Raw genomic sequence first — 24,738 nt, forward strand, 5'->3', positions numbered from 1 at the left:
GGCATTTTAAGTCCTATTTTAATGGTCTCATTTATCTGAGTCTGACTAAGCTTTATTACTGAAATAGATTACCACATCTTGAATAGATGCAGGCTGTCAACCCGACCACATCTTGGTAATGTTTTCGTGCATTTGTGACATGTAAGATGTTTGGAACCATATTGTTTGAAGATACTAACATACCTGATGTATAATGAAGAAAAAGGTATTTCATAATTTGCAGCCACCATGCTCTTCCAAATTTTAAATGCTTGTTCTCAAATGCCTCCCTCTAATTTGTCAAATGTGATTTTTGGTTATTGAAAGTTTGTCACCTGTTTTTGCTAGTAATGTGTTTGTAATAAATGTCTTATTGTGGGAGACAATAGAATGGAGTCTATTTTGCTAGGAAGTGTGTCAAATTAGCTTAAGAGGAACACAACAGCTGAGAATAATAGAACTTAAAGTTCACTGACTACACACTCAGTATTAATACTTTCCCCACCTCCCTGGCCCTATGATAAACCCCAACTAAATCAGTGTGTTGTTGTGACGAGGTGGTCCATATTAGTAAAACCTTAAGTGCTGGTGAAAAGGCAGACAAACATTTGGGTGTAAAGTACAAAAAAAACTGTAAAACTTCAGTTTTCTCAATTTCAGTAGCTGATGTACCTTCCCCCTCCCCCTTGTCTCGAGTACCCCTAAGACTACTTGTAGCACTGGCTAAAAAACACTGTTCTAGATTGAAGTGAACTTTTACTGAACTAAACATGACTCCATAACCTGTCCCTTGAAACTGAACTTGCACTGAATGAATTTTACAAGTTGTCAATCTCATTGCCATTTAGTCAAATGTGCTTTTTTAAAAAAGTATACAAAATCCTAGCTTTAACTGTTGCACATGCAGTGAAAGACCCACTGAAAAGAAGTGCTTATGTATAAAATAGCTGAAGTTGTGGGTCTCCTGCTTCACTGCAAGTTTTTGCTTCTGAAGTGTGGAGTTGTAGCTCAAGAAAACTACTAAAGCACTTCTTCATGAAACTTGTTGAAGCAGTGAGTCACTACCATCTGATTCTAAGAACTGCTGAGCTAAAGTTAAATCATTATTTGATGTGCTGCTGGTTGTCTTTTTCCTGGAGATTTCCCTCAAAACACAGGCTACATCTACATGGGCAAGATTTTGCGCAAGAGTATTTTAATAAGAGCGTCTACAGTGGCATGTGCCTTTGTGCAAAAGATGTGCTTTTGCACAAGAGCATCTGGGCCAGTGTAGATGCTCTCTGGCGCAAGAAAGCTCCAATGGCAATTTTAAACATCAGGCTTTCTTGTACAAGAAATTGATGTTGCCTGTCTACACTGGCCACTTGTGCAAGAGGGCTTATCCCTGAGCGTGAGCATCAGAGTATTTGCACAAGAAGCACTGATTTTATACATTAGAATGTTAGTGTTCTTGCGCAAGTACTCGTGGCCAGTGCAGACAGGCAGCAAGGTTTTGTGCAAAATCCTGCCAAAGTAGACATAGTCTTACACTGTTTTGTATAAGGGGTAGTAGGAGTAACTTAATTTACATGCTCTCACTAGTGTATTGTAGTATCAACTCTTTGCCATAGCTGAAACATGCTAGACAGGAGTTGGACAAGAACTGTGGAAAAATTTCACCTCTTGTTCTCACTACAGCTTTAAAGTACCTGCAGACCTACTGGAACAAGAACACTAACAACTGGATGAGGCTCAGGATGTAGCTATATTCCCAACTTCAATCTGGAAGTGCACTGTGATAAAGTCCATATTTATAGTTAAGCTTATGGGCCTAGTATTGGCTCTGCCCTGCTAAGGTCAGCTGAGGAAAGCTATACCACTGCCTCCATGATAAACCTTTCAGCAAGCGCAACTCATGCAGTTAAACCAGCTAAGATGAGGTAGAAAGGTCACCTAGCTGCATGCAATTGCAGATGGCTATAAACCATAGTTTTAGTTGGTAAAATGATTAGTAAAAGGGAGAAGAAAAAAGTCTCATGGCCAAATACCTAGCCATCAGGTTACACACAGGCAAAATAACTTTAAGGTAAGTCACCCACCGGGGGGGGGGGGGGGGGGGGGGGGGAGACAAATCAGAAATGGATGGCAGAAAGGGACTGCAAGAAGTCATCGCTCTCACTCAGTGATAGGGCCAAGTAAAAATTAAGATGTATTATTCCATGGGCTTTTAATATAGAGGGCAGCATTTTTACTGAGAGATGGCAAATGTTCTATAATCTCCATACTGTCTCCCTAATTTGGGAACTGGTACAGACCCTGGCAAGGGAAGATGAACTGCATGCTGCCTTTCCTAGCTAGGGGAATGACAGCACAGCAACATGCTCTGGTGGAAGCTTTTTCTCATCACTAGGTAAGCACCCCACCCCTTTCACCCTCATGTCTTCGACCCAGCAAAATCTTTAATCTGGTAAACTCCATTCCCCAGGGTTGCCAGCTTAAAGGGATTCCAGGGTACTGTATTTTCCTACACACACACACACTAAGGCACGAATTGGTAGTATATTAACCATTCTTTCCCTCCCCGATTTTTTTTTTAAACCTTGAAAGTTAAGGAAGTTAAATAGGAAGACACTGCAGTAACTAAGCAATACTGAAATTTCAGGAAGATTTTTATGCTGGAAACCAATCACATTACTTTTTATAAAAAGTTAAAGTAGTGTAAATCTACATAGCAGGTCAAATCCTCACTTCATTCGTACAGTACCACTAATTAGAAGTACATCCAGGAATCAAGTGAGCAGCAGTGAGGCAATATTAAGACATACCCAAATATTTTAAAAGCTTCAGAGGGGTAGCTAAGTTAGTATGTAACAGGAAAAACTTAAAAAACAATAGTCTAGTAGCACCTTAAAGACTAAAACAATGTAGGTGGTGGTATGAGCTTGTGGGCACAGTGCACGTCTTCAGGTGAGTAGAGTGTAGGAAGTCCAGATCCAAGAATAAATTCCCCCACCCCTTTCCCTTCCTTATTCCTGGATCTGGACTTCCTTCACTCGTCATCTAAAGAAGTGGGTTATACCCACAAAAAACTCGTAATACCAGCTACGTGTTCTGTTAGTCTTTAAGGTGCTACTAGGCTATAAGTTTTTCCTAGTATTTTAGTAAAAAACTATCAAGTGTTCAAAATATGTATGATAGCTTACATGAACAGTTTAATGTCAAACATTTTATTTCTTCCATCATATTTATAAATATTTGCATTTTAATTTACAAAACTCAATCTTAAAAACTTTACAAAGGTTACATAAACAATTACACTTAAATTCTTGGCATGATCTGTAGAACACAAACTGCATGTCTACTCAAAAGCTACAGGTATATTTATGCGCAAGAATGATTTATGAAGCTCAGTTAAGTGATGGAATTGTTTTTAAGCCATCTTCTATAAGAACAATCTATGGCTGGGTCTAGACTGGCCAGTTTTTCTGGAAAATCAGCCGCTTTTCCAGAAAAACTTGCCAGCTGTCTACACTGGCCGCTTGAATTTCCGCAAAAGCACTGACTTCCTACTGTAAGAAATCAGTGCATTTTGCAGAAATACTATTCTGCTCCCATTCAGGCAAAAGTCCTTTTGCGCAAAAGAGCCAGTGTAGACAGCTCAGATTTGTTTTCCGCAAAAAAGCTCCGATCGCGAAAAATGGCGATCGGGGCTTTTTTGCGGAAAAGCGCGTCTAGATTGGTATGGACACTTTTCTGCAAAAAGTGCTTTTACGGAAAAGCGTCCATGCCAATCTAGACACTCTGTTCCGCAAATGCTTTTAATGGAAAACTTTTCCATTAAAAGCATTTCTAGAAAATCATGCCAATCTAGACGCAGCCTATATCTATGAATAAAAGAAATAACTGGGCTGATAAACTTCTGGGTTGTTGCAGGCCAGTGCAGAGCTGGAGGAAATGAGGACTAATCAGAGCTAGAATAACAAATCGACAGGATGTTACCAGTAAAACAAGAAGGGAAGCCTATAAACCAGTGGTTCATCCATCTTGAATGTATGGCACTTGAACGTTGATCAACAACTCTGGTCCACAGAAATGCAGATATTGAAATAGAAGAGAGGTTCAAGCAACAACGCCATGTGAAGAATGCATTATGCCAGAGGCATGCTCACAGTAACATTGATAGATTTAAAAAACTGAGGGAGTACAGGTTGAGTTGTGCTATATAAAGCACAGTCCTGACAACGATGTGCGTAAGAGTCCAACAAATCAAGATAAAGGAGGGAAAAAGGCAGACCCAAGAAGTATAGGGAGCTCTGGACATGCCGGTGTGTCTTCCTTTAGGCTGTGATGAAGGATATAGCATTGAACAGAGCACTTTGGAAGGAGAGAACTTGGAAAGCAGATCCCATCCGATGGGATTAACACACGAGCGAGCAGATTTAGGGGTGCGTTCTGCAGTTGGGGCCTAATCCCACAATCAGCTCAGCATGCAATGTTCATTGCAGGATTGGGACATTCATATGGAAGAAGAAAGCTCTGTTTCAGCAGCGGTCTTTTGTTTGTGTTTTCAAATGATCAAAAGTTTGGATTGTTAGTACAGGCAGTCCCCGAGTTACGCGGATCCGACTTATGTCGGATCCGTACTTACGAACAGGGCTTTTCTCGCCCCGGAGGACACAGGTGGCGGTCACGCCGCCCGCGTCCTCCAGGGCGAGAAAAGCTGCTCTGCATCTCCCTGGTCTGCTGGGGGGAGGGAGGCCCCCCGCCCCCAGTAGACCAGGGAGACGCTGAACAAAGCCGCGGAGGCCGCAGGCGGCGGGACCATGGCACGTCTGGGTGATCCCGCCACCCTGGTTCTCCGTGGCTTTGCCCCGCATCTCCCTGGTCTGCTGGGGGTGGGGGGCCAGCAGACCAGGGAGACGCGGAGCAAAGCCACGGAGGACCCGGGCGGCGGCATCGTGGCGCGTCTTGGTCCCGCTGCCTGCGTTTCCATGGTCTGCTGGGGGGAGGGGGGCGCAGCTAGTGCAGCCCCCCCCTCCCCCCAGCAGACCAGGCTTTTCTCATGGACGCCTGTGGTGGAGCAGCTGGGGCATTGCCGGTTGGTCCCGCAGCGCCGCTCCTCGGCGCTACTGGACCAACCCGGTAGCACCCCAGCTGCTCTGCCCCAGGCGTCCCCAAGTCAGCCGCTGCTGAAACTGACCAGCGGCTGACTACAGGAAGCCCGAGGCAGAGTTGCTTTGCCCCAGGCTTCCTGGAATCAGCCACTGATCAGTTTCAGCAGCAGCTGACTTGGGGACACCTGGGGTAGAACAGCTGGGGTGCTGCCGGGTTGGTCCCCGCAGCTACCTCAGCGCTGCGGGGACCTACCCGGCAGTGCCCCAGCTGCTCTGTCCCAGGCGTCCGGCTTCAGCTGCTGTTGAAACTGATCAGCAGCTGATTCCAGGAAGCCTGGGGCAGAGAAACTCTGCCTCGGGCTTCCTGTAGTCAGCCGCTGGTCAGTTTCAGCAGCGGTTGAATCTGGACGCCAGTTCCGACTTAAGTACAAATTGGACTTAAGTACAAACCTACAGTCCCTATCTTGTACGTAACCCGGGGGCTGCCTGTATTCTCATTAAAAATGGGGTAGTGAACAGATTGCAAGTGAGGTGTATGCTAAATGCGATTTATAGGGTTTTTATCACATCTAACGATTGGTGGATGCATTGTTAAACTGACATCAAAGACTACAGAAATAGGTATGTTTTCAAGTAGCAAACACAATCACCATGTAAGATTCATTGTTAAAAAAATGGCAGGATCTTTATCATGCCCAGTCATGATCACTCAATCACAAAGTCTGTGTTCTGCAGCTTTGAAAGGTCGGAAAGGGAGAATCTTCCATGTCATCAAAGAGCAAAATGGTTTTGTGGCCCAAGATAGTCCATGACTGCAGACTTTGACATAGAATTATTTATTAAATATGTGCAATTGTATCGCTTGTATTTTCAAGTTCTTCACAAATATAACACAAGTGTAACCAACATAAGTAATATCTGCCTGCTTTTGCACAGCCTGGACTATGAGATGTGAATTCTCCTATTCATTTATATAGCTCTGAAACCTAGAGATGACATATTTCACAGTGTCAGAAGAACATTTGGAAATATTCTAAAATGATCAGCAATTTAAACATCAACAATCTCAAACAGCCTCCCATATACACCCAGCTGTTAAAAGGCCAAGTTCTTACGTACCTGGCAAAATCTCCAATTTTGCTCCTAACATTTACAATAATATTATGTGGTCAGTACAAAATTATTTTAGCATAGCAATAAATCAGAATGAACGGAAACAAAAAAATAATATTAAAACGGTCTACTGATTGTATTATTCTTATTTAAAACAATTTTTTTACTTTAAAAATGTGATAAAATGTCCTCCACTACAACAAAGTGTTACTAAATACAGGAATTTTGCTGCAGATTTTAAGCTTGTATAGCACAACCAGCTTTCACTAGAACAGCCTGTCTGCTGCTGTAGCTCAGTTACTTTGCATCTCTCTTTACTGGGGCTCTGTCAATAGTTCAGTGTAGTCACAATCATTTGCCTCAACACCACGCTGTCACTGGACTTCCTCTCACTCCAAACCCTGATCCATTCTTCTCCATCCTCTATATGCAGTAGAACCACTTCTTGTATGCTATACACCCATGGGGGCAAAATCTGCACCTACCCAAGTCTAGTTTTAGTACTGTACATCATTTAGACATGATGAGTTTATCAGTCATTTGGCATCCAAAATATTTGCAATTAGGATTGATGTAAACAACCCATTAAGGCAGGGGTTCTCAAACTTTGTGATGCTGCGACTCCCCTCTAAGTTGCTCACGACCCGCTGGGGGGTCAGGACCCACAGTTTGAGAAACGCGGCATTAAGGCATTAACCGAAGTTCATAGATCTGCTTGGGGAGGTTTCAGCATGAGTTTTCATCAGGTATTAGAGCCAGATTCTCAGCTATACCAAATACATGACAAAGCTAAGGAGGGGTGTCAAAAATTAACAGCTCCCTGATCCCAAAGGTGTAGGTCTATCTTTGATGTAGCATATCCTTCACCTCAGTGTAAGTGAGAGCAATGCCCACTAACTGTTCAGGCAGCCATGGAATGACGATGATGCTTTGGTCACACACCCTAGTTGAGGGCTGTCATGTAGCTCAATTACACTGGTTCTTTATGGCTTAGTTTACCAGTGCAAAGAGTCAACAAACACAAAAGGGCTGTAACTTTCTAGAGAATCTGGCCTGTTGCCCAAAAAAGATTCTATAACAAAGACAGACTACATTTTTTTTTAAATATTCTGATTAATATCAATAAATCCACAGTTTAGGTATCCCATGGTTAAGTACTCTAACAAATATCAGGAAATTACAAAGTTAAGGGTTCACATTCAATTTTAATTCTGGCCTTTGTATATACTGATACCATTTTTACAGAGCTAATTCTTAATGTAGAATTTCAATCTAAGGAGTGTTGTTTGTGTAGTCAGGGTCAGACAGCCTAAAAAAACCATGGGTCAGCCCATCAAAAGGAACAGGAGCCAGTATCCTCTGTGCCCTGTCAGTTCTGCACCTTCAAAGCTCTGGGCTGGTGAAGTTCTTAAACTCTTCAGGAGCACAGCATTTTGACATCAGCCAATGGAGAACACCTAAATCTAAAGGAAGGAGCTTGTGCAAAGGCTCATGTTGACCTTATAATGTATGGCAGAAATAGAGTTATGGGCCTGGTTGATCTTATCAGGTTCATAGGCCGCCTTATTTATACTCTTCATACTATAATATGTTTAATGGCACTTTTGTCCAAGTTCTCCCTACCAATTCACAGAAATTTATGGTTGGAATCAAATTAACTATACACAAACATACAGTTCATCCTTTAAATAAACACTTAGAATAAGTACATGATTTTTCAAAACACTCATTTGGTCAAATCAAACCCATTTTGCTCCAGAACAATGTTGTACGCAGCGTCAGTGATGACTATCTACTTTCCATATTTCATCTCTCTCACTTCAAAAGAAAAAAATGATTTTTTTTCTTTTAAACTGAAAAAGTATTTTCCCACTTCCACTATGCACATAGTGAAACCAGGAAAAACTGTTTCTACTCAAAAAGTCTGTATAACAAAAATAATTTTAAGCAGAAATCAAGTCTGAAAAATTGTATCTCAAAAGGTGAGAATGGAAAAGTTATAACCAATGAAAACAAGGAGTTAAAAGATGTTATACAACTTAATTATAGAAGTCACTGCCAAATGGCAGCTAAAACAACAGGTGATCAATCTATTAACACAAGGCATGTCCTTCTTAGTATTACAATTCTCTTCTCTCATTTATCTAGATATCCTTTAGAAACAAGCAGTAATACAGGCCTTTAACACCTTTAAATAAAAAAGTTAAACATTCAATTAAGTTCCTTCATTTAACATTTTTAAACAAATTGGAATCACTCCTAGAAATTAACTGGCTAATTAATGCATTTTACTGACTCAAGACTGAAATTTGCAGATAGAACAGGATTACTGTATATTTTATTGAAATGTTTCCTTTTTAAAGCATTTTATCTTGATGTAAACATTCTGCAGACTTGGTAGTAGGAACAGAAGGATATTAATGCACTAACTCAATATTAAGCTTCTAAATAAAGTATTATAATGTAAAGTACATAACAATGTTTTAAAAAATCAGAATATTGTTAAAAATTGATTTTTCTTTTTTTGCCAGTGAATAATTAAAGGAACATTTTATATTCTGAAACCATCATAGAAGAAAAAAATACTGCAGTTTCATCAGTTTGAATATGACTTAAAAAGAACACAAAACAATTGTACTTTACATTTCTGGAATTATTTCTTCATAAGGATGATTTTTCAATGTAATTAACACCTTCCTCTATTTCAGAAATATGAAGTCAAAAGTATTAAAAAACAGACACTATAATTAAAGTGTTTTGAGTGTGAAGTAGTCCTTTTTCTCTAATATAATATGGCAAGTACATAACATACACTTATTAATAATCTAAATTTAAAAATTTGCCTGCATATATGCATATGGAAATTCCGTTGACATCAGTGGAAGTTGTTTGCATAGATCAGAGTAATGTTGGCCATGATAAGGGTTTATTTTCTCCTAAAATAACAGCACAGTTTTTAAAAAATAAGCAGATAACTAAAATAAGGGAAAAGTTAACTGTAAATACTTATGTTTAATTAAACAAAATTTGATTTTATTATATTTTACAAAATTGCTTAATTTGTAATGTATCATTTTGACATAGTGGAAATTTGAATAAATGTGCAGGCTGTCTGTGGTTGGGTACCAAAGGGAATAGGTTCCTATCAAATTTTTGTTCAAGGCCTTTTAAGTACCATTTCGTGAACTGTTGAACAAAAACTTTTATATGAAATACTCTCTCTTTTAAAACTATATAAAAACACCTCTTCCTTTGCTCTCTTTCGGGTGCAACAAACAGAAATCACATATTAAAGGCTGGGATCTGTAAAGAAGCACAAAGATGCTAGACACCCATTTCTCATTAACGTTCAATGGGAGTAGGATACCTAATTTCTGTAGGCCACGTCTGCACAACAAACCAGAGTTGTCACGGATAACTGCTGGGGCACTATTATTGTTGACAGGCATTGCAGCACCTACATTCATGGTGCACTCAGTACACTGACCATGACTCAATGCTGCTTGGAAAGGGGGTATTATCTATATCAGTATAACAGACCACTTACATCAGTAGGAGACTAAGGCCTGGTTTACACTGGCAGTTTAGGTTGAACTGAGTTTGGTCAATTTTCTAAACAATGTGTCCGTATCACAAACCCCATTCCATTGACTCTGACAGCTATTAAAGTCAATTTCTGTACTCCTGTATGGTGGACTATACAGTAGTACAGATGTAGCATGCTATGAAAGTTGACATTCTTGGCCTCCAGGAAGTGTCCCACAATGCTCTGTGGTGACTGCTCTGGCTAAGACTTTCAACTCTGCTGCTCTTCAGGGGTATGTCTACACTACAGGATAAGGTCAAATTAAGATACATTAATTGCCTAGCTAAAGTTGAAGTACCTTAACTTGAATTTTGGGCACTGTCCACACTGCAGGAAGTCAAAGGAAGAACACTCTCCCTTTAACTTCCCTTATTCCTTGTGGAAGCAGGAATACTGGCCTCAACCAGAGTGCCCCTCTCAGTTCAAATTAGCGTGACTTCACTAGACACACTAATTCGAAACCTGGAAGATCAGCAGCAGCGTTGATGTCTGTAGTGTAGACATACCCCAGGTAAACAGGAAGAAAATTTACATTTCATTCTTGTGTGGCCAGCATAGTGAGCAAACCTCAGAGCAGGCAGCACATCTGAGCAGCACGCCTGACCATGAGTTCCATGGATCCCCAGGGTCACAGATGAGCACCAGCATGGAGTGTGCAGGAGATCCTGGACCTCATTGCTGTTTGGGGAGAGCAATCTGTTCTCTTAGAACTACAAACCCGCAAAAGAAACACTGATATCTCCGCCTATATTGCAAAGGGCATGGAGAAGAAAGGATGTGCCAGGGATGCCCAGCAGTACTGCGTGAAAATAAACCAGGCTTACCAAAAGACAAAGGAGGCAAACCAACGGTCTGGATCATTGCTGCAAACATTCTGCATGTGAGGAGCTGCATGTGATCCTTAGAGGGGATCTGACCAGCTTCCCTAGCCAGTTCATGGATTCCTTGCAAGACACTCCTCAAACAGCATAGATAAGGACAGCATAGATGAGGAAGAGGAAGAAAAGGAGAATGGTCAGCAAGTGAACAAGGCAACTGATGTCACTTAGAACCAAAAACTTTTTAAAACTTTGGAGACAATTAACTATGCCCAGGACATCTCACAATCGGGCACTGATCCTGAGGAGGGCACTTATAGTGAGTTCACATTTTTTATCTTACTAAAAGTGATTAAGGCAATCAGATGTCATCTGTGGCAGCCACTGGGCCTATCCATCGGCAGGTCCATGCAACAGCTTGGTAATGTGCCTGAAGATGAAGCAGGAATCCTCTCAGCACATCTCCATAAAGTTCTCATAGAAGAACTCTTTTATCCTTCTCAAAAGGTTTCTGGGTAGACTGCCTTATTCCATCCTCCATGGTAGGATACCTTTCCATGCCAACCCAGCAGTAAGTTGTCTGGCATCATTGCAGCACAAAGCATTGCAGCAATGTTTCAGGTTTCTGGCCACATTCAGTCAGCATCTGCTCCCTATCACTCTGTGTGATTCGGAGAAGACAGATTATCTTGCCTGGGCAACCTGGATAAAGCAGGGAAAGTTATTAGCTGATGCCTCTGCAATAAACCTGTGTTTGCTCATCCCCAATGAAGCATAGCTTGAGCCCCTTCCCTGCTCTGCCACCATGCCCGGACCCCCTTCTGCCTTCCTACCTACTCCTGCGGGAAGGGACAGTTGTCCTCTTCTGGAAAACGGGGTATGCCAAACACACAGTCGCCACCTGAGCCCCTGTCCTGCCTCCATACCAGGTCCCTCTCTCTCTTGCAAGCTTGTGCCCCTGTCTGCCCCTCACCATACCTACCACTAAACTGAGTCCAGTTGCTCCCCTAAGGTGTACCTGCTACATAGTGGCTGCTTAAAAGCCTAACTATGGCCTTATACATAACACATCCCTATTGTCTTTAGACAGATCTTCCTTTTATGCGGGTTAGGTTTTACATTCTTCAGCCAGTCCCCGAGTCGACTTACGACCGTTCGAGGTTACGACCAAAACTGTCGTAAATGGCAGATCCCGAGTTACGACGCGATCCGCGCTTACAAAGAGCGCGGTCGAGTGTAACTCTATGGGGTCCGACTTACAAACAAACTAAGTTATGGCCAATTGCTTGGTCCGTAACCGGTTCGTAAGAAACAGTTTCTTTATTGCCTGTGTTAAGGGGGGAGTTACAGGCAAGTTCACAGAATTCAGGGCATCTCACTGAGAGCAACAAGCATGATTCTTAAAACTGACTATTAATAAAATTGTCTTTTAAAGCCTCTCTGATTTGCACCGCACCTTGCTGTACTCTATTTAGTGCACTGGCGTCTGGCTGTTCAAAATCCCTAGCAGCATCTCAGCCTGCCAGATAACCTTCTCCCTTACTCTCACAAATATTATGGAGCACACAGCATGTTGCCACCACAATGGGAATGTTTCGTTCGCTGAGATTTAACCTAGTCAATAGATTATAGAACCTTCCCTTTAAATGCCCAGAAGCACATTCTGCCACCATTCTGTACTTGTTCTGCCTATATATGAACTGTTCCTTACTGCGGTCCAGGCTGCGGTTATGGAAGCAAGGGATAGACTGAGTCGCCAAGGATTACTATAAGTACGTCAATGTCTCCAATGGACATTTTCCATTCTGGGAAATAAGTTGCTAAAGAGGAAGGAGTTCCTAAAGATGAACGTTTCGTGCACCTTTCCTGACCATCCTACATTGATGTCGATGAACCACAAGTCCCTACAGTACCAAGATGTACCCCTTGCAGTTTAAGTACTCCTTGGCAAGGTGGTTGGGTAGCAAGATGGGGATGTGCATTCCATCTATCATCCTACCAGTTAAGGAACCTCATTGCATTAAAGCCCTCCGCTACATCCTCCACGTTTCCCAGAGTCACTACCCTCTGTAGCAAAAGGGTATTGATTGCCTTGGCTACTTGGATAACAACAGTTCCCACTGTAGAGTTCTACATTCCAAAATGATTCCCAACTGATTGGTAGCTGTCTGGTATTGCAAACTTCTACAGGGTAATTGCCACATGCTTCTCCACTGTCAGAGCGGGTCTCCTTCTGGTATTCTTCTGCTTCAGGGTGGGAAAAAGCAATTCACAAACTTCCATGAAAGTAGATTTCCACATATGGACGTTTTGCAACCACTGCTGATCATCCCATACCTGTTTAACAATGCAGTCCTACCAGGGTGTGCCTGTCTCACGGCACCAAAACCTGCATTGCACTGTGTCAAGAGGACTGAATGCCAACGGCATTTGCCAGACGTTCAACTCAACTGCTTCACACAAGAGTATGCTCATGGTTTTCCGAAATTCATCCTCCTTCTGGCAGACCCTGGATATGCTCTGGACATACTCCAGCATTAGGCTCACCATGATTAATACCATTATCATAAAGCTTTGATGATCAACATGATCCGTGATGCTTTCCATACTCATACTGCTATGGCATCTGTGTCCATAACCAAGGGAAAAAACAGTGCAAAAAGACTGTTTGTTGTTGCTCTCAAGTGGCGGAGGGATAAGGGAGGAAACGAGTGCTTAGGGGATCCTGACAAGATGTATCCAGAACTAGCCGCTGCAGAGTTTTGGTCCCAGCGTGCACTGGGAGCACAACCCAGAATGCAAAGGGGTGCAGTTACTGTGGGATAGCTACCCACAGTGCATCACTCTCAAAGTTGAAGGCAGTCACACTATTGGAGATGTGTTACTTCGAACTACATCGAATTCTTACTCACAATAGGGACACACACCTTCAACTTTACAAAATCAGCTGCTAAAAAATCGACCTTAATAATTTGGACCTTATCTCTCTGTGTAGACATGGCCTAAGTGTAAACGCATACACAATTAGGTAAATACAAGGTGGCTTACGTCAGCCTAACTTAGTGCATACCAGACCTTAGTATATTTTGATAATCCAAATCTCAACTGCTTACATGTATTCCAGAAATATACATGTTAATACTTTACATTATATCTTTTCTATAATATGTTAAATAGCAACAGTTCATAAATATATTGTAGAGGAACCTTATGGCATGTTAGAAGAGCATCTCTGTATAAGAAATGCATGGCAGGAATCACAGACTCGTACAGGCTTTGGCGAGGATGGCAGAGGCAATTCGTTGTCAGAACAGGCGTTACAGAAAATTTCACCACAATTTCTACAATGATGCTAAATAAAGATGGAGAAACCAAAGGATATTTTAAATTACACACAGAAAGTGTTGTTATATTTTAAATCAACTGTTCTAACAAATACAGAAACAGAACTCTGAAATTAAACTTTTAAATTCTAAATAAGAAATGGGATGGCTGTTCTGTAAACGTGAAGGAATAACACATGAAAAGCCCCAATCTGTAATTCTTTTCTGGACAGGCTAACCAATCTATCAACCCTTAATTTTATTCCCCTTTCCTAAGTGAGGTACAACTAAAATTATCAAAATCAAATGAAAATGCACTATCAATAATGTTACTACTACCTGGGGCTTAATTTTGCTCTTCGAGTTGTAGAGCAATGCATGCTGTAAAATAATACGATAGAATTACATTAGTAGAAGTCACTTATAGATTTGATTTGAAAATGATCTACTAGATGAGATTCTGGATAGCTATAGGCAGGGCTCGACAATCTATTGAATCTACTTGCCCGTGGCGAGTAGATTTCAGCCCAGCACCCCGTTTACCGGCAGCGCGTGCATGCACAATGCAGCTCTTGCACATGCGCAGTGCAGGACTGGCGAGCGGCTTTCGTCGCGGTTCGTCAAGCCCTGGCTATAGGGATATTACCAAAAAAAGTAAAATAGCTGGGATAATTTAATTTTAGAAACAGAAAATGTGCATGCACAAATACAACTGTCCACACGCTGTTTTTAAAATCCAGGATATTAATTCATATTTCCTTAGTCTTTTGTATAAATATGAATTGCAAATACTTGTAAAGTACGGTACACATGCATATCTCCCACCAACTGTAATAGTTTACTTGAGACAATAACAGATCTCAGAGCACTTAAAAAGTGATTTAAGGGTCAGACCCTAGGTGCAATGCACAGGCAAACCCCTGAGGTCATGAGTGGGGCTCTGGGCAGACACAGGAATCTTCCCACATGGAACATCTTGTAGAATTAGGGCCTGTGTGTATGTAAACACACACAGTCAGAAAAGTTCAAATATAAGCATTTTAGGAAATGTCCCTTAAATAACTATGTATTAATCATGTCTCTCTTGTACATCTAAGAGTAGTCAATTGAACGTTCTTTGCATATGACATTTAAAAAATGGGAATTGATATAGATCTCTACCCAGAGTTACCTTCCTTTTGGAAAGAGAAAATTCCTTTTCACATAACTTGCAGTGTGTTGCCTCTTTGTCTTTCAGCCAAACCTGTCCCTGGAAGGAAGGGAAGAAAAGGAAAAGATTTTTCAGAGAACACAAAATATTTGTGACATGTACAAATGTTGGGGCGCTTGTGAATAGAAGCGCTCATTAAAATCATTATTCTTTACCATTTGTATCATTATAGTAGCACATGGAGCAGTAGCACTATCATGCCAACTGCAATCACTGTCCCTTTGCATGACACAAACACATAAGACACGAAAGAGACGGCTCCTGCCCCAAAAGAACTTGCATAGGCTGTGACAGTCTATACCCATTGTTCACTCTCTTTACAAAATTATGATAAATTCTATACAAAGTAAACCTTGTGAGGCATCATTTGAAAACTTATTCTGCAGATCATTATTGACCTGGTATAAAGTGAGTGGCAACATGGTATGTAAAGTTGTAAGTATTTATGGTGTAACAGGCAGGCAATAAGCAGCCTGCAGGCCACACACTGTTCGCCACGATTAGCACCTGGCAGGCCACTAGATTCTTTATTTACCTGCGTGCCCTCAGGTCTGGTCACTTGCAGCTCTTGTTGGCCATGGTTTGCCATTCCCAGCCAATGGGAGCAGTGAGAAGTGGCATGGGTTGAGCCACCACTTCCCGCAGCTCCCAGTGGCCAGGAGTAGAGAACCACAGCCAACAGGAGCTGCACATAGCCATACCGGCAGAAACTTAAGTAAATAAAGCATCTGGCGGCCTGCGAGGGGCTAACCCAGGTGAACCATGTCTGGCCTGCAGGGTACTTATTGCCCTCATGTTAAACAGTACAATCTTGCAACTTTACATATAGTGTTGCCACACACTTTATACCTAGGCAATAATAATTTGATGTGAACTACGTCTGGCCTACAGGCCACTTATTGCCCAGAACTGCTGTGTAACATTATTCTGACATGTTTCAAGGTTAGAAAAGCTGGCTCAAACCACTTCTTCAAGATACCCTGATGGCTCAATCAGCTACCAGCATGATCAAATGGACTATCATAAACTATCACCTAGTTAAGCAGCCATTCTTCAGCAGGAAGAAGGGTGTAAGCAAGAACTTTACAAATTGACAACAAAACAACTGAAGTTCCTTTGTGAACAGACTGTTGCCTAACTCCACCTGGAAACATTCCTCAAAGGGGAGAATGGTATAAGGAGACACACATGACACAAATTTCCTCTCTTCCCTCATCTCTACTCAGTCCTACAAATTTTAGCAACTGGAATATCTTTGAGTATGGCTACAGTTGTAGATTGTGATATAGTAGAATGTGCAGAAACCCTCAGGGGAGGTATACTCTGAGGAAAATCATAACAGGCAATAACATTCAGAGATTCATTTAAAAAGTCTCTGAATGAAAATAAGCACTCCCTTAGAATAATCTGAAACAAACAAAAAGAATCTTGGGAGACTTCTAGAATGGTCTAGTTGTCTTCAAGGAAAAGGCTAACACCGTCTTAATGTCCAATGTATGCAAGACAAACTGCTTTGTAGGCTGACCCAGCTTAAGAAAAAAAATTGGGGGGGGGGGTGAGTAGTTTGGTTGACATGAAGCTTAAAGAACATCTTGTGTAAGAACTTGGATGAGACTAAAAATACATTCTTCTTGGAAAAACACCACAGGAGGATCTACCATTAGAATACCCATCTCTCCAATACTTTGAGCAAATGTGATGGCCACTAAGAAGGCCATCTTCAAAGGGAAATGTAGCAGCAAGCACAAAGGATTATTTCATGAGGCAGTTAAGAACCAAGTCAAGATCCCAAAAGAGGCATAGAAGTTCAAATTGAATCCTCTTGAACTTTATGTTGTCTACTGTAGCAAAAAGGTCAACCTCTGGAAATTCCCAAGCTAGGAGTATTTTGCTAAAGACTCCAGAGTCCAACTCCAATTCAAAATTTCGAGAGAAACATTTGTTCAGATTGTCTACTAACTGGGTTTTATATTCCTGGGAGGTAAGAAGTCAAAAAGACTATCCAACTGGGTAATGCACCAGTTCCAAAGTAACTCTGCACCACTTTGGCACAGAGTCAGTGGGGAATATTCTCCAACTTGATGACTGACATAGTTTATGCATGCTATGCTGTCTGTCAAGATCCTGATGGACTTGCATCTGAGCACTGGAAAAAAGGGGATGCGAGCATTTCTTATCTCTCAATTCAAACAGATTGATGTGCAAGCACTGTTCCTTTTATAACCACTTACTTTGGACTGAGTGAGGACCCAAATGTGCTCCTAATCCCAAGAGGGAAGCATCCAATGTTAATATAATTTTAAGCTGAACTGCACAAATTTTGAATGATTCAGCCAGCAGGTGAGTGACTGTAGGATCTTTCTAGGTATAGACAGCTGCTTGTTTAGACTGTGTGGATGTATGTTGGATACACATACAGTTCTGAGCCACCCATAGACACTGAAGATATAACCTAGTGTTTTGTGTTACAAAATGCAAGCCACCACATGTCCCAGAAGTTACAGACATATTCTTGCTGGAACTTGAGGGCTGAGCTGCACTCTTTGTATAAGGTTCCTTTGGGCAAGAAACCAAGTGAGAGGGAGATAAGCTCTGCCCATTATGAAATCTGGATGTACTCTTATGAAGAGAAATCACTGAGAAAGAGTGAAAATAAGTTTCTCCACATTTATCTGTAGGTCTAGACTTCAGGAACATTGGAGTTGTTTGCACTGCTGACTGTAACTACAAATACGAGCAACCTTTGAGGAGACAGTTGTTGAGGTAGAGAATGGCAGTTATTCCTAAAAAACAGAGGTAGGCAGCTACAACTGCCATCATTCATCAGAATTCCTTAGGGACTCAAGACAGACCAAAGGGTAGCAGATGGTATTAGTAACAATTGTGACTGAAAATGAACTGAAGAAATCTTTTATGGAAAGGATGAATTACTACATGAAAGTAAGCTTCAGGGGGCAGCTGGGTTAGTCTGTTACAGGAAAAAAATCAAATGATCTGGTAGCACTTGATAGACTAACAAAACATGTAGATGGTATCATGAGCTTTCATGGGCACAGCCTACTTCTTTAGATGACCAGAGTTATGAGTTTGGGATTTGTACACCCAAGCCAGATCCACAGGGAAGCATTGGAATTAGAGTTAATCCGCAAATTCAATTCGCATACTAATGGACTCAACTGTGATGAAAGTTGGTTAGGACACTACCAATTTAACAACCATTAAAGGTGCAAACAGCTCTCTGTGTTGTATCCTTCTTGACACGGGAGTCTATTGACTGATTTTTATCTGCTTCGGTTTAACTATCCAATCTTCAGATACGTACTGATGCTCTATCTCCTACCTACCTCCCTTTTTCTTCCCTCCCCTCCCCTATTTATTTCGGGTGTACACATCCCACACTCATAATCTGATCATCTGAAGAAGTGGCTCAGCAAATTCACAAATGACACACAGGTAGGGGGATAGGTAGATATGCTGGAGGGTACGGAGAGGGTCCAGAGTGACAGAGACAGGTACAAATGTACAGGAACAGGTACAAAGAAGGGCCACTAGGATGATCCGAGGAATGGAAAACCTGTCTTATGAAAGGAGACTCAAGGAGCTTGGCTTGTTTACTTTAACCAAAAGAAGGCTGAGGGGGGACATGATTGCACTGTTTAAATATATTAGAGGGATAAATACCAGGGAGGGAGAGGAATTATTTAAGTTTAATACCAATGTGGACACAAGAACAAATGGATATAAGCTGGCTAGTAGGAAGTTTAGACTTGAGATTAGACGAAGGTTTCTAACCATTAGAGGAGTGAAGTTCTGGAACGGCCTTCCAAGGGAAGTAGTGGGGGCAAAAGATCTATCTGGTTTCAAGATTAAACTAGATGGGTTTATGAAGGGGATGGTTTGATGAGATAACAGGATCTTGGTAACTAACTGACCATTCATTATCAGTGGGAAATAGGTCAATGGAGGGATGATAGGAGTTACTACAGAGATCTTTCTGGGTGTCTGGCTGATGAGTCTTGCCCACATGCTCAGGGTTTAGCTGATCGCCATATTTGGGGTCGGGAAGGAATTTTCCTCCAGGGTAGATTGGCAGAGGCCCTGGAGGTTTTTCGCCTTCCTCTGTAGCATGGGGTACAGATCACAGCTAGAGGATTCTCTGCATCTTGGGGTCTTCAAAGTATTTGAAGGCTTCAATATCTGAGATATAGGTGAGAGGATTATTCTAGGAGGGGTGGGTGAGATTTTGTGGCCTGCACTGTGCAGGGGGGTCAGACTAGATGATCATAATGGTCCCTTCTGACCTTAAAGTCTATGAGTCTATGAGACAATTTGGAGGATTGGGCCAAAAGAAATCTGATGAGGTTCAACAAGGACAAGTGCAGAGTCCCACACTTGAGACAGAAGAATCCCAAGCACTGCTACAGGCTGGGGACCAACTGGCTAAGCAGCAGTTCAGTAAAAAAAGACCTGGAGATTACAGTGGATGAGAATCTGGATATAAGTCAATAGTGTGTACCTTGGAGATAAAAAGGCTAATGGCATATTAGAGTGCATTAGTAGCGTTGCCAGCAGATCTAGGGAACTGATTATTCCCCGTTATTCAGCACTGGTGAGGCCACCTCTGGAGTATTGCATCCAATTCTGGGTCTCCCTCCGCATTACAAGGATGTGGATGCATTGGAGAAAATCCAGCAGAGAGCAACAAAAAGTATTAGGGGACTGGAGTACATGACTTACAAGGAGAGGCTGAGGAATCTGGGCTTATTTAGTTCACAGAAGAGAAGAGTGAGGGGGGATTTGATAGCAGCCTTCAACTATCTGAAGGGAGGTTCCAGAAAGGATGGAGAAAGCTGCTTTTCAAAAAAAAAACCTACGGTCAAGACGGGGATCGTTGTACAGAAATGCCCCGTTTTGAAAGATCCAGTAAACCTCATTTTTACAGCAGGTTTACATGATCTTTCAAAACAGGGAATTTCTATCCAACAATCCCCATCTTGACCGCGAGCTTTTTTCAAAAAGCGGTTTTTCGAAAAAAGCTGCGGCCGCCATCATGTAAATGAAGTGCAGGAAATTCAAATCCCAGCTTCATTTACAATTTTGATACGTCTAACTTACATCCCTCTATCAAAAAAGGGATGTAGTTTAGATGTACCCCTAATGAAGCCTTCAGTGGGAACTTTTACAAAATCTTCACCCTCCTTTATTATGGCACAAAATGTTCCTATGGTAAATGGTCAATAAAATAATTAAACTTCTCATAGTTTGCTCAACAACTTTGTGGCCTCCCTTCTCATATCCCCCCCCCCCCCCTTTTGGGGGGGGGGGGGCTCAACAACTTTGTTCCCTCTTTTTTGTTTGTTTGGGTTTTTTTGCTCAACCAATTTTTTTCCCCACCATGTTCGGTATTTTTTGTGTATCTGGCAACCCTAGATGTATTAGGGGAATACACAGGTTGAATAGGCATTGCTACCAAAAAATCTGTAATCGAAGGTGCAGGGACACATGCATGCCTACAGTGGAGCTCTTGCAGGGACACTACTCAAAGAAGAAAGGGGGACAGAGTGATTCACCTAATGTCTCACAATCAGTAACAGAGCTGGGAACAGAACATAAGTCTAAATTCAGTGCCCCGTTCACTGAACCATTATGCCTCTCATATGGAAACAATCTAATGCTTCAGATTGAGAAAACAGATAGCACCATTGTGAATTGTTAAATTCTGTTTGGCGAAACAAACAATAAGTAAATCAAAACTATGCTTTAGGTATAGATGAGTGTACACAAGACATTCTTTCAAATAATAATTACATGAAAATAATTTTATCATTAATTATTTGAACTGTAGTAGGACTTAGGAACCCCATAGGCCCCACTTGGGTAGCCACTGTAAAAACAAGTAACAAGATGGTCTCTGCCACAAAGAGATACATAAGCATTCAGGATAGCACCAGACATCCAGAAACTAAAGCGTTCCAAGGAGGTTTCACCTGACTATTTTATAAAATATATGTGAATTCTACTATGATGAAATCCTTATTGATCACAGACTATCATACAGTAATTTATAGTCAGCAGTAATTCAGTTCCTTATGACTAAATAACCTCTGCTAGAATTTAACTTCACCAAGGACATATTATTTTGTCATACTTTTAAGCTAAAAGATTAAGGTGTTTAGACAGAAATTTTAAACAAGAATCAAGATCCCGTAGCAACCTGTTAAACAAAGTTAAAGTAGGCCAAAAGCAGTTAAACTGTGCCATTAATTGCTTCAGAACATACCTATTTATATCACTCTGAAACACAAAACCATCTAAATGAAAATCTATCCTAAATACTTAACTTTGGGGAAATAAATCTCATGTGTTTAAAATTGTTCAAGAAAATATATTTTTTAAAAAGCCTCCCTCCTTTCCCCTCCAAATCTTACTAACCTGTAATGCTTTGTTTGCTTCTTTTATGTCTTCTATTTTAAGCTTTGATCTAAACACAGATTATACACAGTTTAGACATTTATTCAGAGCTGGGATTTCCCTACCCCCCCCCCCCCCCCCCATGTATACCACTCCTGAATTTCCCCCACACCCCTCCCCAGTTTTGTGAACTAGTTACATGCCAATTTAGTGATTGTTTGGAAATCTGAATTGAAATTGAAACGTTAACACACACTTTAAAAGCATATACAGTGTATGATATGTGTATCTTAAAAAGTATAATAGATTAGAAAAGTATGAACATAGACTAGCTTCCTTATACAGCCGTTGTTTTTTATGACAATGTCAGTGCATTCATTTTGGTGATGTTGGCCAACCTAATAATTTCAAATTATGATTTGTAAGCAAAGTCAAAATGAGCTCTCCCTGACAGCTAGTGATGAGCTGGGGGCTGAAGGGAAAGGCTTCAGGACCAGATTGTATTTATATTCACACCTAATCTACCCAGGTATCCAACAAACAGAGCTGTGTTGCTCAAGTGATAGATTTTGGCTGGGGTTGGGTTACAAACCACTTGAATGCGGGGGGGGGGGGTGGAGAAGGGGAGAGAGAATGAAATATTGTTGTTCATATTGTATGAGTAAAGGGCAGCAGAACTGTACTTAACCTGTACTGATTGAGGGCATCAAGAGAAAGGGTGGGAACAGGTGTTTTGCTGGATGGTCTGTCTGAGTCAAAAGTACCAAACTGTTTAGGATAGTCAAGACAGAAGCAGACTGTGAGGGACTCCAAGAAGATCTCACCAAACTCAGTGATTGGGCAACAAAATGGCAAATGAAATTTAATGTGGATAAGTGTAAAGTAATTCACATCGGGAAAAATAACCCCAAATACACGTACGGTATGATGGGGGCTAATTTGGCTATGACAAATCTGGAAAGAGATCTTGGAGTTATCGTGGACAGTTCTCTGAAAACTTCCACACAGTGTGCAGCGGCGGTCAAAAAGGCAAATAGGATGCTAGGAATTATTAAGAAAGGGATCGAAAATAAGACACAGAATATCTTACTGCACCTGTATAAAACTATGGTACGCCCACATCTTGAATACTGTGTACAGATGTGGTCTCCTCACCTCAAAAAAGGTATTTTGGCCTGGGAGAGGGTTCAGAAAAGGGCAACTACAATGATTAGGGGTTTGGAACGGGTCCCATATGAAGAGAGGTTAAAGCGACTGGGACTTTTCAGATTAGAAAAGAGGAGTCTGAGGGGGGATATGATAGAGGTATATAAAATCATGAGTGGTGTGGAGAGGGTGAATAAATAAAGGTTATTTATTAGTTCCCATAATAGAAGAACTAGAGGACACCAAATGAAATTAATGGGGAGCAGGTTTAAAACTAATAAAAGAAAGTTCTTCTTCACACAGCGTGTAGTCAACCTGTGGAACTCCTTGCCAGAGGAGGCTGTGAAGGCTAGGACTATAATAGAGTTTAAAGAGAAGCTAGATAATTTCATGGAGGTTAGTTCCATAAAAGGCTATTAGCCAGGGGATAGAAAGGCCAGGGACACCATCTGTTTGTCAGAGGCTGGAGAAGGATGGCAGGAGACAAATCACTTGATCATTGTCTTTGGTCCACCCTCTCTGGGGCATCTGGTGCTGGCCACTGTCGGCAGACAGGCCACTGGGCTAGATGGACCTTTGGTCTGACCCAGTATGACCGTTCTTATGTACTATGTGACCCCTCTCCGCTGTTTAAAGACAGAGCTGATTAGGCTCGATATATAGTCTTTTGTTTTGTTAAGTGACCACTGCAGCTGAAATCACTGATAATCAGGTCTAAGTGCTCCTGTGGGTACAGTGGTTTTGTGTAAGAGACAGCCCAGAGTGCACTAGCAGTGAGGTTCCCCCACTGAGAGCTCAGCTGAAATCACTGAGAGCTGGGCAGAACCTCAAGAGATCAACCTGCAGAGGTCAGTGTCAGGTGGCAGTAGAAGGTGACAGCGCAGGGCCATTGGCAACAGAGCGATGAAGTGAACGGTGGCACAATGAACAACAGTGGCCAGAGCAAACAGTGAGCAGCTGAAGGAACAAGCAAGGTGCCTTCTTGCCCCCCACCTGTGAGGTGTACTCATGTGAAAGCACCTCTGAACTCTGAGTCTCCATTGACCAAGGACAACACCGCTGAGTGGGGTGAGGTGGAGGGGAAAATGAGGGACTCGTTAAATAAACATTTGTTTGTTCGACTATATTTTAGTGACTTTGCTCCAGAATGCTAGATTTGTGACTGGGACTGAAAACTTATATAAATGTGTTTCCTAGTAGGCCAAGCATTAAAATGCATTATTTGCCAAGGTTATCATCTCACATCGTTTCTATCTTGAGAGGTCATTATGTTGGGGAGTTTCCTTACTAAACATTTTTATTATTATAATTAATTTTTTCATAAGAATGGTCATACTGGGTCAGACCAGTGGTCCATATAGCCCGGAATCCTGTCTTCTGACAGTGGTCAAGGCCACGTGCTTCAGAGGGAATGAACAGAACAAGTAATCAAGTGATCCATCCCCTGTTGCCCATTCCCAGCTTCTGGCAACAGGCTAGGCACACTCAGAGCATGGTACTGCATCCCTCCCCATCCTGGCTAATAGCCACTTGTGGACCTATTCTCCAGGAATTTATCTAGTTCTTTTTTTAATCCTGTTATAGTTTTGGTCTTCACAGCATCCCCTGGCAAAGAGTTCCACAGGTTGACTTTATATTGTGTGAAGAAGTACTTCTTTTTGTTTTTTTAAAACCTGCTCCCTATTAATTTAATTGGGTGACTACTAGTTCTTGTGTTATGTGAAGGATTAAATAACATTTCCTTATTCACTTTCTTCACACCCTAATCTTTTTCGTTGCCCATCTCTGTACCTTTTCCAATTCCAATATATCTTTTTTGGGATGGGGTGACCAGATCTGCACACAGTATTCAAAGTGTGCATGTACCATGTACTTATATAGAGACAATATGATATTTTCTGTTATGTATTTTGGTGTATTTTGCATTATCCTTATGTTAAATTTGCATTATCCTAACAAAACATTTAATTTATTCATATCTCTTTTATACGTTGCAAGTCAAAGTGAAAATGAAAAGACAAAAACCAATACAACAATTTTTCCACTCAAAGGCCTCAAA

The 24,738-nt window shown here is 41.4% G+C and overlaps 1 protein-coding gene across 5 annotated transcripts in view; it reads right to left on the reverse strand.

Annotated features, from left to right (window-relative positions):
• Positions 1 to 5,430: 5,430 nt before the first annotated feature.
• The window catches only part of RUFY2 (RUN and FYVE domain containing 2), an 89,476-nt gene continuing 70,168 nt past the window's right edge, over positions 5,431 to 24,738 (reverse strand). For 2 of the 5 annotated variants that reach the window (XM_075934922.1, XM_006125255.4), the window contains exons 16-18: positions 21,555 to 21,603; positions 15,084 to 15,161; positions 5,432 to 13,941 (exon numbers count right to left, since the gene is read on the reverse strand). In XM_075934922.1, coding sequence (XP_075791037.1) covers positions 13,798 to 13,941; positions 15,084 to 15,161; positions 21,555 to 21,603 — 271 coding nt within the window. In that variant the 3' untranslated portion in view covers positions 5,432 to 13,797. Of the gene's footprint in view, positions 13,942 to 15,083; positions 15,162 to 21,554; positions 21,604 to 24,738 lie in introns of those variants that run through there. The other 3 variants (XM_006125259.3, XR_012905593.1, XR_012905594.1) reach the window with 3 other exon arrangements.

Source organism: Pelodiscus sinensis, chromosome 8 (genome assembly GCF_049634645.1).
Source record: "Pelodiscus sinensis isolate JC-2024 chromosome 8, ASM4963464v1, whole genome shotgun sequence".
NCBI classification, from domain to species: Eukaryota; Metazoa; Chordata; order Testudines; family Trionychidae; genus Pelodiscus; species Pelodiscus sinensis.